A 15,158-nucleotide genomic window follows, 5' to 3' on the forward strand; every position below is an offset into this window, starting at 1 on the left:
GAACCATGAACCGTGGGGGTACCTGAGAGCTCCTGAGCTGCACCCAGCACAGCCCCAGCCCCTCACACCCACCAGCAGGGCTTACCCTTAACATCCAGCAGAGAAAAGTGGTGGTTGTTGGTGGCTTCGGGTGCCAGCGTGAAGTAGAAACGATGACCACCCTGAGGCTCATCACGGTCCACAACGCTGATAGTCTGGATCAGCTGTGGGGAGAGAGCAGAGGTGAGCACCAGAGCTACCCTGCAGCCCCAGTGGAGTCCTGTTTGAGGGTGTGAACCAGGGGAGCACCACAGGGACAAAACCAGCCCCTGCCCTGGTGGCAGAGAGCTGGGAGAAGGGCAGGGGGCTGCTCACTACCTGGCCTGGCTTGGCATCCTCACACACCGCAGCCTCATAAGGGGTGGCGAGCTCAGGCGGGTTGTCATTCACGTCCAGGATGCGGATGCGCAGAGAGGCTCTCGACACCTGCGAATGATTATCTGAAACAAAGGAGAACCAAGCTGCAGTGGGAAGTGCCATCTGCTGCTGGCAGGGAGCAAGCCCTTCTCATCCCATCTGCCCGTGGCCGTGGGTGGGCTGTGCAGCAGCTACCAGTGCCGAGGTCGTGCCCGGTGACCACCTCTGCGGGTTGGCTGCTCCTGCAGAGCAGCTCTTGGCCTCACTGCCTGTGCTTCCCAGTAAATGAGCCCAATGGCTGGGCTGTGTGCCCAGGACTCCCAGCACACTGCAGTTAGCCCATTCTACCCAGCTGGGAGCAAGGCCCCACGGTCAGGTCAGAGCCATCAGCACCGCAGCTGCTCTGGGGCATACAGCCTGGAGCCACACACGCAGCAATGCTCACAGCATGCGCCCCATAGGTGCCCTAAATATCAGCAAATCATTATGGAGGGCCTGCCATTTCCTGCAGCTCTTCATGTGATTCCAGAAAGGAGGAATCCCTCATTCTCCATCTCTTTTGTTCCACCCAGAGGTTACAGATCAGACAGACCCAGCACCTCTCCCCTCATGGGCAGGAGCTCTGCTGTCTGTTTGTCTACAGAATTAATGCTGTCCCCCATGTATCAATAGAGGAGGACCCAAGGGAGGGGAGATTTAACACTGCTCCATAATTAGCCAGGAACCTGAGCCCCCCTCCTGGAGCTGCCTTCACCTCACTCCTGCATTATCACTCCCTCTCACCCAGAGCAGCTGCTCTGGTGATTAGATGGTTGCTTTCGGGGGAGGGAGGCAGAAGTCGTGACTAAAAGCCTGGAACGCCGTGTTATTTTAAAAAGCATGTTGGTGCAGTGAAACAAACTGCCATCACTTCCAGGGGGAGAGACAGCGGGAGGCAGTGGGGCGGGAGGGAATGGGAACCCAGGGGCAGCGCTCTGTATCCACAGGGGTTGCAAAGGAGCTGGGGGGAAATCAGTTCAGCTCCTGCAAGAAGAGGGGTGACAGCACCACTTCACCACCCTCAGCTCACTGTAAGAAAATGAAGACCCTTATTTCAGTGCTATGGTGCAAGAAATCTGGCACTGCCCCACTGAGAGAAGGAGGAGAGGAGACAGAAAGAGAAGGGAGGAGGCAGAGCGCAGCAGGAACAGCCCATGTCCCCGTTCTTCCCTTCCCCAGTCATATTCCCCAGTGCAGGAGCTGATCACAATGCTGCCAAGTGCTCCCAGACCACTTTGATGCAGCCACCTCCAAGAGCTCCGAGCTCAGCAGCACAACCCGCTCCTCTTTACTCCAGTGGAACCATGATCTATGTGAAGGCTCCTCAGACGCTTTCCTTATAAACCTCCCCTTCCTTTCAGCCAGCACCTGAATTTATGGGCATAACATACGAAAAATATTTGGATGCGTTTGATAAAAATATCTCCAGACCATCTTTGAAATACCCTTCCTGCAGCTCACGGAGCGTTAAGTGGATTTACGGCGGTCAGAAGCGCGATGAGGAGCACACGGCAGTGATGGAAGGCGCACAGCACACTGCAGTACTGCCAGCAGCACCACTGCAACCCCAAAACACAGCTGTGCAGCACCTCCATGCGCACGGAAACGCTCCCAGCCCTCACATGAACGCTCCCATTCACCACCACCAGGCAGAGCACAACGGGGCACTGTGTGCCGCGCTGGGACCGAGTGCGACCGCAAAGGAAAAAAGTCATTTTCCATGGCAGTGTCTCTCCCAGCCCAGCTGACTGACATGCAAATTAGTTTAATTATTTCTTCTTCTAAAATAAATTATATTTTGCAGTGGCTGCAATATGTTGTGTCAGGCAAAATTACATTCAATATTTTTAAACTAATTGATGTCAGCCTTGAGAAAACCTGATTGACAGCAGCGAGGAAACCAGGCTGCTACCTAAACGGTTCCCTAAATTAAAATTAAACATGTCGGGTTCCTGCATTTCCTCCAGGAGTTGGAATGCTATTAATCTGAAAAGACTGAGGAAAGAGACATGGAAAACACGTGGAGCACAGGGGAGATGCTGGGAACGCAGCGGGCGGATGGCTGGCAGCTGCCTCTGCCAACCTGGGCCTGATGGTGTCGGAGATGCTGCATCACAAGCTGTGCTATGCAGCTCCACGCTGCAGCACCTCCCCAGCAGCTCTGCTCCCTGTGCTGCCATGGGAGCACTCCCTGGGCTGGATGTCATCCAAGGGCCCCACTGCACAGAGACACTGAGTCTGAGACCAGTGTTCTGGCTGGACCTGCAGCCACAAGTGGTTTATTTAATTCAGTTAGCCAGGAAAGTGATCTTGCAAGGGACTCAGGCTCTGCCCCGGGCAGAGGCTCCCAGACAGCTGCCAGGGGGATGCCCCACTGCTCCATAAGCACTGGGAGCTGTGTGGCTGAAGCTGGCAGCGATGGGAAGAGACTGGAGATGCTCGTCCATCCCCTCTGCAGCAGGGAAGGAGGACAGTGATGGTTACACCATGCTGGGATCCAGCTGGTGCCTCTCCAGATCCTCATGCAAACTCATGATAAAGCACTTCACACTTTCACAACCAAACCTCTGTTGTGCAGCCCCATACCCAGCTGTGCCGAAGCAGCCATATCATTTGTGCTCCCCTGCTGCATGGTCACACCACAGAGAGCTGCTCTGCAGCAATCTTGGAGCCCAAAGCCCAGCTCCAGTAAGGCCCCCTGGGCCACAGGCCATGGTTGTGGCTGCAGCACTCCTCGGGGTGTCTGCACTGGGCACAGCACACAACCACCTTCTTCTGCATCAAGACCAAATTGGTACAATACTGAATTCAGAATTTTTACATCAGCTGAGAAACCAGAAGAGTCAGGGGTGGAATTTTAATCCTCACTATCTCAGCAAATTGGAAGAATAAAATGCAGACTGGGATGGACCGCTGCTTTCCAGCTGTGAAGCACAGGGCAGCTCTACAGCTGTCAGCAGAGCTGCAGACTGTGGAATGGAGCACAGATAGCAGAGACCCTGCAGGGGCTTGGCCAGGGCACAGCTCCTCAGACACAGGGCCAACACCAGCAGCTGGGGCTGATGACGCAGCTCCAGGGAAGCAAAGTGGAAACAACAGAGCAGCCAAGTAACATACAAATGGCTCTCACCTCTCCCGAGCCCTGCCCAGACTCAGCAGCATGAGAGTCATTAAATCGCATCCAAACACAATGCTCTGATTAAAGCCAGTCTCCAGCAGGAAGATTTATCATCTCAATTACCAGCAGTGGACACAGCAGTCAAGGCCTCATCATTTTACATGAGCAAAGAGGAAAACAGGAAGAGAATCACTAATATTAGCCCAAGGAAGGTAAACAGCTTGTGAGTGAGATGAAGATTTATCTCCAGGAGTGCTTGGCCTCGTCCCAGCCCAGATTTGCTGAACGGTTCCCATGTTTCCCGCTGGCTGCACTGCTGCAAGGCCAAATACTGCGCTCAGCAGCAGCCGGCACCGGCATGCCAGGAGCCTTCAACTGCTTCTCTTATTGCTCCTCAGACGCAAACACAGTCTCTCAAGTGATCTACAGGTGGGGCATAGACCCTGGATGTGGTCTTTCTTGCAGAAACACCTGCTTCTAGATCTTGTGCAGAGCTAAGCAGCCAGCCTGGCCACAGGAGCATGTGCTGCCAGCTGGCACGTTCCCAGCAGCTGCTGCTTGTTAAACCCCTGCAGGGCAGTGCTGCCAGGGATGGGAAGGCAAGATTCAGGATGCTGTACCCCACCTGATCGCAAGGACACAGCTTCCCACCAGCCCTAGGATGATCCAGAGCTGGGCACCTGGCTCTATAAGCCTCGCATCTTCACTAAATCTGGCACTGTCCCTCAGTTGTGGGTGGACACCTGCTGCAGAGAATAGCCACGCACCCCTGGGAAGTGCCATGCCAACCTCAGGATGGGCATCCGCACCCCACTGAGCACACACTGGGCAGCACTGCTGCAAAGCTGTGGGGCTGACACCGCCAACACAGAGCTCCAGCTGCCCCGGGGCAGTGCCATGATGCCCTGCTCATGAGTCCCCCCCTGTCACTCCAAAGGCCTTACCTTTACAACTGCCCTTTCTGCCTGAGGATTCAGACATAAATTGCGCTTTAAATTCAATATCAGTCATTAATATTTCATGATTACAAAACGTTAAGGATAATGTCACGGGGAGGAATGTCTGGGCAGTTAAAATGGATGAGTCAGAGCCTGCTGATGGGAGAAGTCGAAGCGCTGGAGTCTCCCTGGCTTTGAAGCGATGCAGCCTGACAGGCGCTCCTGCCCGAGGGGAGCTGCAGCATTTACTGACTTGCTCTGAAATCTTAGATGCCGCGTATAAATATTTTCCTTCTGATTCTTGTCACCTCACGTTTCCTCTGGATGCTGAGCACCGTCAGCCCTCCTCCCCCTGCAGCGGGGCAGTGCCGTGCAGAGCTCACCCACCCATGGGCACAGAGCATCCCATGGGGCTGCGGAGCCAAAGAAGTCCCAGCCCGGGGCAGTGGGGTCTGTGGGGTCACTGACCGCCCTCGCTGGGGCAGCCTTAAATGAGAGGATCATTGCCACTGCGGCAGTGACCATTCTGCAGCCAGAAGGAACTGCTGGGCCCTCAGCCAAAGCCCTGGTGCTGTTTCTTGAATCTGAATGGCATTTTCCTATTCAGAATGAGCAAAGAAAAGGGAACCAGGAACCCTGTGGGGTGTGTCAGAGTGAAGCCCAGGAAAGGCTCCATCCCACAAGAAGGTCCTGGCAAATACCCACGGAAACTGGGAGGTGTTGTGCATCCAAAGCACAAAACCTGGCAGTGCATTTCTGCTTCCCAGCACAGTGCCTGGGATGGAAGTCTGCCTCCATCTTAAGGCTCAGAAAAAGGAACACACGGAGAATCTGAGTGCTCCCTGGGGTCCACGGGGACCCAACACAGCCCCTGCACCAAAGCCCTGTGCAAACATTACAGGAGCAGCAGGATGCCCAGGGCAGTTCCACCATCTTCCTACCCACAGCACAGCATCTGCAGGGAATCAAAGCCTTCCCTTTGCTTCTATTATTTTCTTTTCATTCCTCAAGAGGAGTTTATTCAAAGCTCCTTTGAGCAGCAGGACCCAGGTTTGTTCTTTCCTTTCTTTACCGGAATAGAAAAGACAAACAGAACTTCTGCTGGAAACATCCAAGCTGGGCTCTGTTGCCTCAGCATCACGCAGAGGGAGGGAAGATCAACCAACAAAACCCTCACAGCTGCTCAGCTCCTCCTGCCTCTCCAAGCTGGGTGTGAGCAGATCCTGCACTTACTGAGAGTGCACAGCCATAGGGAAGATGACCATAGGAGACGGCTGTCACACTCTGGTCCAGCCCAGACAGCTGCTCCTCCTCTCACCTGCTTCCATTGCCAGGACGGTGATGTTGTGCCACCCCGCCGTCTCCCGGTCCAGGACCTTTCCTGTCACAATGGCACCTGTGTTGGCATCGATGTCAAAGATCCTCTCCGTGTCTGTGCTGCGGTCAATGGCGTACCTGGGAGCAGGCAAGAGGGGAAAACGTGAAGAATGGGACCTGCCAAAGAGAGCCTTGGTGCCCTGTTTGGGGGCAGGGCTGGAAGGGAAGCCCAACCCAACTGTGGCCATCAGGTGCAGCTGTAACACAAATAACCACCACTGCCGCTGCGATCGGAATTAGAAATCCAGAATGCCTACAAATCACAACAATGCAGCATAATGCCATTGTGTACAGCATCTTTCATATGCGCTGCATCCCAGAGCGCTTTGCAGAATTAAATAATACAAGACAGCAAAGAGCACAAAGGATAAATTACCGAGAGGAGGGCTGGGAATAAATTAAAGCCTTCGGTCACATGTCCAACAACAGGAGGAAGATAAACGTAGGGACAAAGCAAGCTGGAGAGCTGACAGACAGGGTAGGGCTCAGGGCAGCCCCAGGCTGGCAGCAGGCTCAGGGGTGACACAGGCACACTGCGTGGTGGCTGCTCCAAGCACCTGTGGCTCACAGTGTGCAGCTCATGTGCCCAGCACTCCAGGCATGGCCATGGCCACGCTGTACAGAGCCATGGGCAGCCCCGTGCCTCCCATCCCCATGTCCAGGAGGGAGCCAGCTGCGGGAGTGGTCATGTCCCAGGTCACCCATCCACACAGCTGAGAATCCCTACCTGATGGAGGCACCCAAACAGCACAACAATGGCTCCGTGCCTACGAGCCCTCACTGTTACACAGCACCAGATTGCATTCCTCAGCTCCCTCCTTCTCAGGCAGACGGGGGTGAGAATGTAGAACAGCACTTGCTTGTAGTTAAAGGAAAATTGCTATCTGAATCTCACTGGTGCACGTGCACAAACGATTGTGTTCCACACCTGCATGTCTGTCTTACCCTGGAGGTAACAGTGATCTGTCACAAAAAGCCCAGGCATTGCCAAACCACATCCCAGGGACTTCCCAGCCCTCCTGCATTTCCTGCCCCATCTCCAAGCTGGAAATGGAGCATCTATGAATGTGGAGCCAAGGGACAGTGACACCAGCACACACTGCAGCCTCTCACTCCTCACTCACCCACTGTGAAGGGACAGGAAGGGTCTGGCAACTCCTGCAGATCCAACACTGTGCTAGAAAGAGGAACAGAAACTGGGATGGCAAAATCTGCTGTCCTTCCAATAGCATAATTGATATGTTTGTGTAATTGCTCCGATTGTTCTCCCACAGCTGCTGACCCCTAACTCGTCCTGTTCTATGATCACATCTGGCAGCAGCTGCCTGCAAAGCCAGAGGGCAGGAGGGTGCAGGGAGCACCGTGGTGTCACTGGTAACCACTTCTTGTGCTTCTAATTGCTTCACTGCTGAGCTTGTCTGCTGTCATTTCAGAGCTGGCTGGGAAGGACTGACTGCCCACTGATGGCAGGACACGAACCAGACCAGGAACCTGATCCCTTTGTCATTGATGCTACACATCTTCTCAGTGCAATGCTGTCAGAAGGAGACAGAGCTCTGGGTGCTGCCTGCGTTTATCACTGATGTGGGGCTGAGATCTGAAAGTGGCCAGTCCAGGTGGACCTGCAGTGCTCCATTGGCTCCATGTGGCCATAGACTTTCCTTTCTCAAGGAGTTATGGCCAACCCCATTGAGACCAGGGCTTCCAGAGAGAAGGAATCCAGTTCTTCTCTGTTAATGTCATTTTGCATAGTAGGACCTTTATTAACCAAAGTCTGTGCTGCCCTCCTCAAGCCTCTCTCCTCCAGCACTCCCACTTCCCCTTCATTGTCTCACTGATGTTCTGCCCAGGGAGGGACACCATCATTCCCATGTCCTCCCTGTGCTCGGAGGGAGGATGTCACTGCATTCCTGCTCAGCTGCTGCTGCTCCATATCTGGAACCGCAGTGCCCAGCTCTGATTGGGATGCAGACCTTGTAAACCATTTTCTTCTCCTCCTGCTGGCACTGCCTGTTGGTCTGGATGTTACAAGCGACTGTTTAATTTAGACAGCTTTCTCGGTGCTCATCTTTCTCGTGAATGCATTTCTCGAGCAGTTTGTTTCACTTCTCCTCCTGAATGCAACAAGGAGCACATTTTATGCCATGTGTTTTGCTAATAGCGAGCTTTTCAACCACTGGGTGAAAAGCTTTTTGTTATGTTTGTTTTTCCTCCTCTCCCTTTTGTATTGAAGCAGGTTGTAGTTCTCGCTGTGCTGCTGGTGTCTGCGAAATGCCCATGTCCAACACGTGCGTCTGGATTTGGTGAATGCCAAACGAGGATATCTCTGAGAACCTTAAATCCCAAGCAACGTTTTCCCAGTGCTGATAAAGGCTGGGATGCATGCAATCAGAACACAGGCTCACTGCAGAGAGAGAAACAAAAGGCTTCCATCCAAACAGCCTCACACACACACAGCACATTGCTGTATAACCTAATACAATGGTTTGGGTGAGAAACAGTGCTATGCTCAGGAAATACACAGCTAACTCCAAAAAGGCAAATGGGAACTGAATGCTTTCTGAAAAAGAGCGCTTCCAGCTTTTGTCAGGCAACAAATAAGGATGAATAAAAGCAGGAGCACTGTTCTCTCACATGGTGCTACCCCTGCTGGGTTCCTGAGCTCCCCAGAGGACACACAGCCCATGCTGAGCTCCAGATCCACCTGGCAGAACTGTGGCCCTTCTGTGAGGCTGCAGTGGGGGGGCTGCTCCCCCAGAGAGGCTGGTGCTCTGTGGGCACCGTGCAGCTGGGATGTGGCACAGCCCTCTGCGTCACCTGGGGATGGATGCAGAGACTCAAGGGCACCTCCTGTCCCACTTGGCTTAAAATACTTCCCAAACCTCGTTACCAGCAGCCTGGTGTCAGCAGGGTTGGAGCGCTGACGGTGCTGATTTTTGCTGGGCTGCCTCTGGCTGTCCTTTTTCTCTCCCGCCTGGAGGAGATGCTGCACAGAAGGTGTTGGCCCTCTCCTCTGTACAGAGCAGAGCTGATGGAGCAGAGCCCAGGAGCCGCGTTCCAGCTCCCCCCTCCAGCAGACAAGGATCAGGAAGTTAAAGGGATCCACAGAACTGCACCAACTTGAAAGGCTTCGCACCAACTTCAAGGGGCTGAGGATCAAATGCTGGTCACGCTGTCAGGACCAGCTGCTCTCTCATGTAGGAGAGGTGAAGTACAAGTGCTGGCTCCTTGTGACTGCACTTTGAGCTGCACACTTGAGATGCGAGGTGATGTGCTGCTGTCTCTCACTGATGGGCTGTTGGCACGCCCTGGCAGGATGCTTGCCTTCATCTTTGGGTGCTGCTTTGAAGCTGCAAGTGTGGCAAAGCCTTTTATTAAGCCACACTGCAATTCCTTGCCTAGAGTCCTGCTGGCTGTGCCCTGTCCCTAAGCACATGGCATTGCCCCACCTGGCACTGAGCTCCCTGTATGGCAACATTTGGGTTCTAACCCTCCTGCTGATCAGCTGGATCTGCATATACCTGCTCCAAGTCCTCAGCCTTCTGCACAGTGGTAGAAGCCTCTCCTCTGCTTCCTTTTTTTCTGTCTGCAAATATTGCAACAAGCTCCATGGGGAAGGGCACAGAGAACAAGAGAAAATAAGGAGGAGAGTTCTGTCCCCAAGACACCTTCCTCACAGCTGCAGATCACAAAATCAAATCTCTGCTCTGTAGCACTGCCAGAAACGTGCCAGTGCAAAGCACAGGTACTTGTGTATGCACACACTGAGGTCTCTACCAGCCATCCCAATGCTCTGTCCCAGTTTACTGCAGGCAGGGATGGGCTCCGTAGAGAACCCTCAATGCAGAGGCGATGCTGCTCACTTGATGTGAGGCTGTGCACAAGGTGCCTGCAGCCCCGCTGTCACCTGGCACAAGAACACACATTTCAAGGAAATTCTCCACGCGCTGAGGATGTTTTCAGAACACCAGCTTTTCATCCCGACTGCTCATGACTCAGGCCAGTTGGCAGAGCCAGAAGGCTGCTTTGTGCCTTAGGTAATAACAATTTAACAAGGTAACAATCTCTTTAGCCACAAATTAAATGGAAATGGGAAATGTCCTGTGCAGATAAGCTGCTGCCTGGATTATGTCCCCTGCCCAAATATAACTCCTCTGATCTTTGATCCCCGTGCACGCACGCAGGCGCACACACAGCTGAGCTCTGGCTCTGCACTTCCCAATCCTCACCTCATTTATCATTCCCCATCACTGCCCGCTTGTCACTCCTGCTTGCTTGCCTGGCCCGTGTCAGGCTCCACTGCGGCTGCCTGGCTGTCAGCACAAGGACATGCAGGCATCACCCAGCCACCTTCCCCAGCACTCCCCTGCCATTCACAAGCCTGTCACTTGCCCACGACACGTCTGTCACCTGTGAGATGGTGGCTCTAGCTTGCCGGTACCCATGTGCAGACTGCTGCTCACCGCCTGCTGCCAGCCCTGCAGCACACACGTGAAGCTCTCATCACCTGCACCACCTCTCCACCCCCTCTCTGTCACACGTGGTGGCCAAGAGAACCCCACACTGTGACCCTGTGCCCACCATCAGAAGGGAAGGAAGGGGACACAAAGTTGGAGCAGTGCTTTACCGCACAGGGTGGTTCGCTGTGTCCGGATCGAGAGCAGTGACCACCCCCACAATAGAGCCAATGTGCGCATCCTCCTGGACCTCCATTGTGTTGGAGGGGGGCCAGAACTCAGGAGGCTCATCGACGTCCAGCACAGATACCCGCACAATGGTCTGGTCCCGAAAGGTGCCCAGGTCCACAAACCGCGGGTCCACAAACTTGTTCAGGGCCTCCACCACCACGGTGTGCACTTTTTTTGACTCGTAGTCCAGAGGCTGAGACAACAGGAGAGAATTAGCCACACTTGGCCCACAGCCCCCCAACAGCCCCAGGACCCCCATTAGCCATACGTGGTGCTGCTGATCAGAAACATGGTGAGCACATTTCTGCTCCTAACAGGTGCTATCAATAAGAGCTGTAAGCACTGCTCTCCATCACTTTGTGCACTTCATCTGTACACTGCTCACTCCCAGGAGCCGTGCAGGCAGCAGAAGGCACTGCACTGCTGCTCCTTTTCAGCTTTTCCACCCAGAAACAGGTCTGTGCTGTGCTATCCAGACAGAACAGGCATCTGCAAGCACAGAAATGCTACTGCTAGAGCTACGCTCAGAGGAGTGTTTATTTCAACTCAGATGCAGTAGAAGCCTACAAAGGAAAGAGCTCTCCCAGAGATGCCTGCCCTCCCCACAGCCAGCATTTCCTCCTCACCTTCTGAATGGTGATGACAGCCTCCTGGGTATTGCTGTCTGTGGTGACTTTGAACATCTCCACCCCTTCCTCATCCTTCATCTGATAGGTCATGTCAGTGTTCTCCCCGACGTCAGAGTCCTCTGCCTTCACTCTCCCAATGGCAGTGCCCACAGGGGCAGTTTCAATGATGCTGAACTGATACATTTCTGGAGGAGAGAAAGGCACCGGGGTCACAGCTCTGCTCACCTTCCCCAGCCTGATGCATGCCTTTATGTTCCTCCTTGGGATCACTCTTGGGTCACAAATACTGTCCAAAATCTGCTGATATCTGTAGTTTAGAATGTCCTGAGAAAAACAAACCCCAGCCAACAACGGGCTGCAAGAAGAGAACTGGGGAAAGCTAATGCTTCAAAGAGCTAGGTAAGGAAAGGGGTGATTTTTCTCCCTTGCACAGCAGCGTTGTCCAATTCTTGGCAAACATTGCCATTTCTAATTTCTAGGAGTAGCAGCTAAAGAGCTGAGCCACCTCCAGCTGCAACACTCTCAGCTGAGGGAATCCCCCCATGGGGTCGCTAGGCAGGGACACACTCAGAGCCAGGCACACTGCTGTGCATTCTGCAGTGCTGTGCTGCAGCCCAAAAATATCCAGAGCAGCAGGACCGGCTCAGCCCACAGCCACACACCAGTCTGTGCCAGGAGCCCAACAACACAAGCAGGACTTACTCTGTGGGAAGCGTGGTGGGTTGTCATTGACATCAGTGACCACGATGGTGACCGTGGTGGAGCCGGACAGCCCGCCCAGCTGTCCTGCCATGTCTGTCGCACGGATCACCACCTCGTACCGGTCCTGTGTCTCACGGTCCAGGTCAGCCACAGCTGTTCGGATCACACCTGGAAACGGGCAGTAGAGTGAGTGCAGGCACATGGCAGAGCATCTGCAGTCACAGAACAGGTGAGGCTGGGAGAGGTTGCTGGGGTTACCTAGAGCAAGATGGAGCTCCAAATGGGACCAACTACATCTCCCAGCCTCTGCTCATACAGCAACTCCAACACTTAACTAACCTTCATAGCACCAAATTTGGAGGAGGTCTGTTTCCCTCTGGGGAAGCCAGGAGCAGGGTGATGGATTATTGGGGGCCAGCTGCATGCTGTGTGGAGGAACGCTATGTAAAAGCCCCTGCTGAGTCACAAAGCCCCTTTGGCACCGATCTGCAGCAGTCCACTTATCCTTATCTGCTCCGACAGGAGCCACAGGAGGATGAGCACAGCTCGCAGCCATGGGAGGAGCGGCTGCTGCAGAGCAGTGCAGGAGGGACGTGGGGCAGAGCTGTCCATCCGCCTGACCTCCATCCCCCCTCACACATTGAGGTGCACAGACCCCCCTCATTTCCAAATGGGTCTTTAAAAAGCGTCTCTAAGCTGGGAGACCAGGGAAGCTGCCAGTGTCAGGGGACTGAGAGCACACCTGAGGCAAAGCCAAACAGAATGCACAGTGTGTTGGTGCTTCTTTTTTCCTTCTAGATTTCATCGCATAAAAAGTCTTTTCAGGTTTTCAATAATCTGAGCATGGAGAAATGACCTGGACTAAAACATACAGTGATGTAAAGCAAGAAGGAAAGAGTAGCGAAGCCCAAAAAACACCATGAAAGAAGAAGTTATGACTTTCTATGTCAGCCCACATGTTTCATTTACATGGAAACAAAGCACGCAGAAACATTTTGAGAATGAAAGAAAGAAAGAACCGACTCTTGCCCTGAGGTGGCACCAGGGGCACACAAGCATGTGTACATGAGTACAAGGTCATTAGCGGCGCATTCCCAGCCCCACTATCCCAGCAGCAGCCCAGAGCAGCTTAAAATCCCCTCCAGCTCAGTTTCGTAACATTCCACAGATTTAGACACTGCTTTCTGTTTTTGTAATTGCTCTCTTCCAGGCTTTTCTGATTAACTATTGGCTTTACTGCCCATTACTGCCAGCCCTGCACATCCTCCTTTGCTCAGGTTTACCCAAGCCTGAATGGCAGATGCCCAGCCATGCCCTGTGCTGCCCGCAGCTATGGGGCCCGACCTCCTGACAGCAGTGGACAGGTCACAAAAGGAGCTGCCGGTGGTGTGGCACAATGGCAGTCAAATGGCACCGAGCTGAAAGGAAGAAAGATCTATTTTTCTCCTCTGCATGACATGATGGGTGCAGCAGTAGCTGGCAATGCTGTTCTGTAGACGTTTCTCTCTCCTTGCTTTCTCAAACTAGCAATTATTCCAACAATTATCGTTGTTAGGATTTATTATAAAGGCATCACTGCCATTTCAGATGCTTGCAGCTCCCCAGCTCTCACGGACAGGCACAATCTCACTCAGTTTTCCCCAGTCCTTCTGTCATTTCAGTTGTGTCATTGCCTGAACCGTCACCATCTTCAGCCATCTGAAAAAGGGGGCTCTGCCTTGTCCCCTATTCCTTGGGCACTTCCAGCTTCTGCCTACTACCACACAGGGGTAAGCCTCAGCCCTCCTGTCGCTGCCTCACCAAGGCCCATTCTCCATATGAGCACACAGGTCAGAAGCACAGAGCACAGCTCCTGGCAGGACACATCCCAGCTCTTCTGCACAGGGCTGGCCTCAGCCAGTTATGTTTATGGGCCTCCCCTGTCTTTGCTATGAATATAAAGCCATTATTTCTGGGTAAGCACTATCTCACTGAAATTTAAGCAATTCTGTTAATTAACGGGGTCTGAAGCATTTTATAATGAAAATGATTCATGTCAGCACAAAGGTGATGAATTGGGATGAGAGAGAAAAAGCTCATGTATTCACCAAGGCGGTAATGACTTAACTGAGCTGCTTGTAATGACACAGCCCAGAGTACCCTGTGTAAGATGGGAGGAAAGAGCTCGGCTTCCCAGAACACCACCAAGGTCACTCGTTCCAGTGGGGAACAAGTCCGGGCTGCCTGCCATGCACACAGTAGCACTAAGAGACAGCAACAGAGCCCTTCTATGGGTGCACAGACAGAAGAGAAAGGGACCTGTGCTGCTGCAGACAGAACATGGAAAAACCTCATTGTCATCTCCTAAGATCCACAAATTCACCTTCTTTCCAGCCAGAGAAACTGCCAAACGTTCTCCTTCCCAAACTCTGCCAACACAGCAAGAACAACCTCCAGCTCGCTTCATCTCCCCAGTTCTTGTCAGCATCTGTTATAGTTGAATAATACAGACACATGGTGGCATACCCTCTGGTACAAGGCACATGTGGCTTTCCAGCATGATCCAGATTAATCAGTGTAATTACAAAGCAAGGGGACACTTGCAGCATCGCATAAATTGCACCAAATCTGCTCAATAGCAGACACTATTTGGGTGACAGAAACAAAGCAGGGCAAAGCACTCAGCAGGTAAAATATCTTCCAGGAATCCTACCTTTACGGGCTTTTCTCTGCTCCCAAATGCTTTTAGCTCAGATGTCCACATTCCCAGACAAGGAGAAAACTTTCAACTTCATAGAATCAGCCCACAGGTGGCTCTTCTACAGACCCCAAGAGTTATAGGATGGTTTGAGTTGGAAGGGACCCTTAAAGACCATCCGGCCCAACCCCCAGCAGTGTGCAGGGACACCCAGAGCTCCATCAGTGCTCAGAGCCCCCCCAGCCTGACCTGAGTGCCTGCAGGGATGGGGCACCCACCTCATCTCTGAGCAGCCTGTGCCACTGCCTCACCACTTCTATCATAAAAACCTGCTCCTCTTCCCTGTGCACAGCTGCGGTGTATAATCTTCTGGGATTGAGGCATGAACCTGCTGAAACCCACGAGAGCACAAAGACAGGCGCATCCTGGTATCTGTGTTCCCAGGCACCAAGAAGCATTGTTAACAAACTGGCAAGAGCAGCAGAGAAACACATTCTGCCTCCCACCGCCGCATCACAGTGACAGCTCATCAGAACAGCTCCCCATGCTCCCAGCAGCTCAGCTCCCATCCCACCAGCACTACCCCAGGACCAA

The 15,158-nt window shown here is 53.1% G+C and overlaps 1 protein-coding gene across 1 annotated transcript in view; it reads right to left on the reverse strand.

Annotated features, from left to right (window-relative positions):
* The window catches only part of CDH22 (cadherin 22), a 56,211-nt gene that overhangs the window by 9,044 nt on the left and 32,009 nt on the right, over positions 1 to 15,158 (reverse strand). The window contains exons 5-10 of the mRNA XM_015882098.3: positions 11,888 to 12,055; positions 11,183 to 11,370; positions 10,496 to 10,749; positions 5,810 to 5,946; positions 358 to 479; positions 86 to 203 (exon numbers count right to left, since the gene is read on the reverse strand). Of these exons, the coding sequence (XP_015737584.2) occupies positions 86 to 203; positions 358 to 479; positions 5,810 to 5,946; positions 10,496 to 10,749; positions 11,183 to 11,370; positions 11,888 to 12,055 (987 nt within the window). The remainder of the gene's footprint in view (positions 1 to 85; positions 204 to 357; positions 480 to 5,809; positions 5,947 to 10,495; positions 10,750 to 11,182; positions 11,371 to 11,887; positions 12,056 to 15,158) is intronic.

The sequence above is a fragment of the Coturnix japonica genome, chromosome 19, assembly GCF_054131305.1.
Source record: "Coturnix japonica strain WE chromosome 19, WE-NBRP24, whole genome shotgun sequence".
NCBI lineage: Eukaryota > Metazoa > Chordata > Aves > Galliformes > Phasianidae > Coturnix > Coturnix japonica.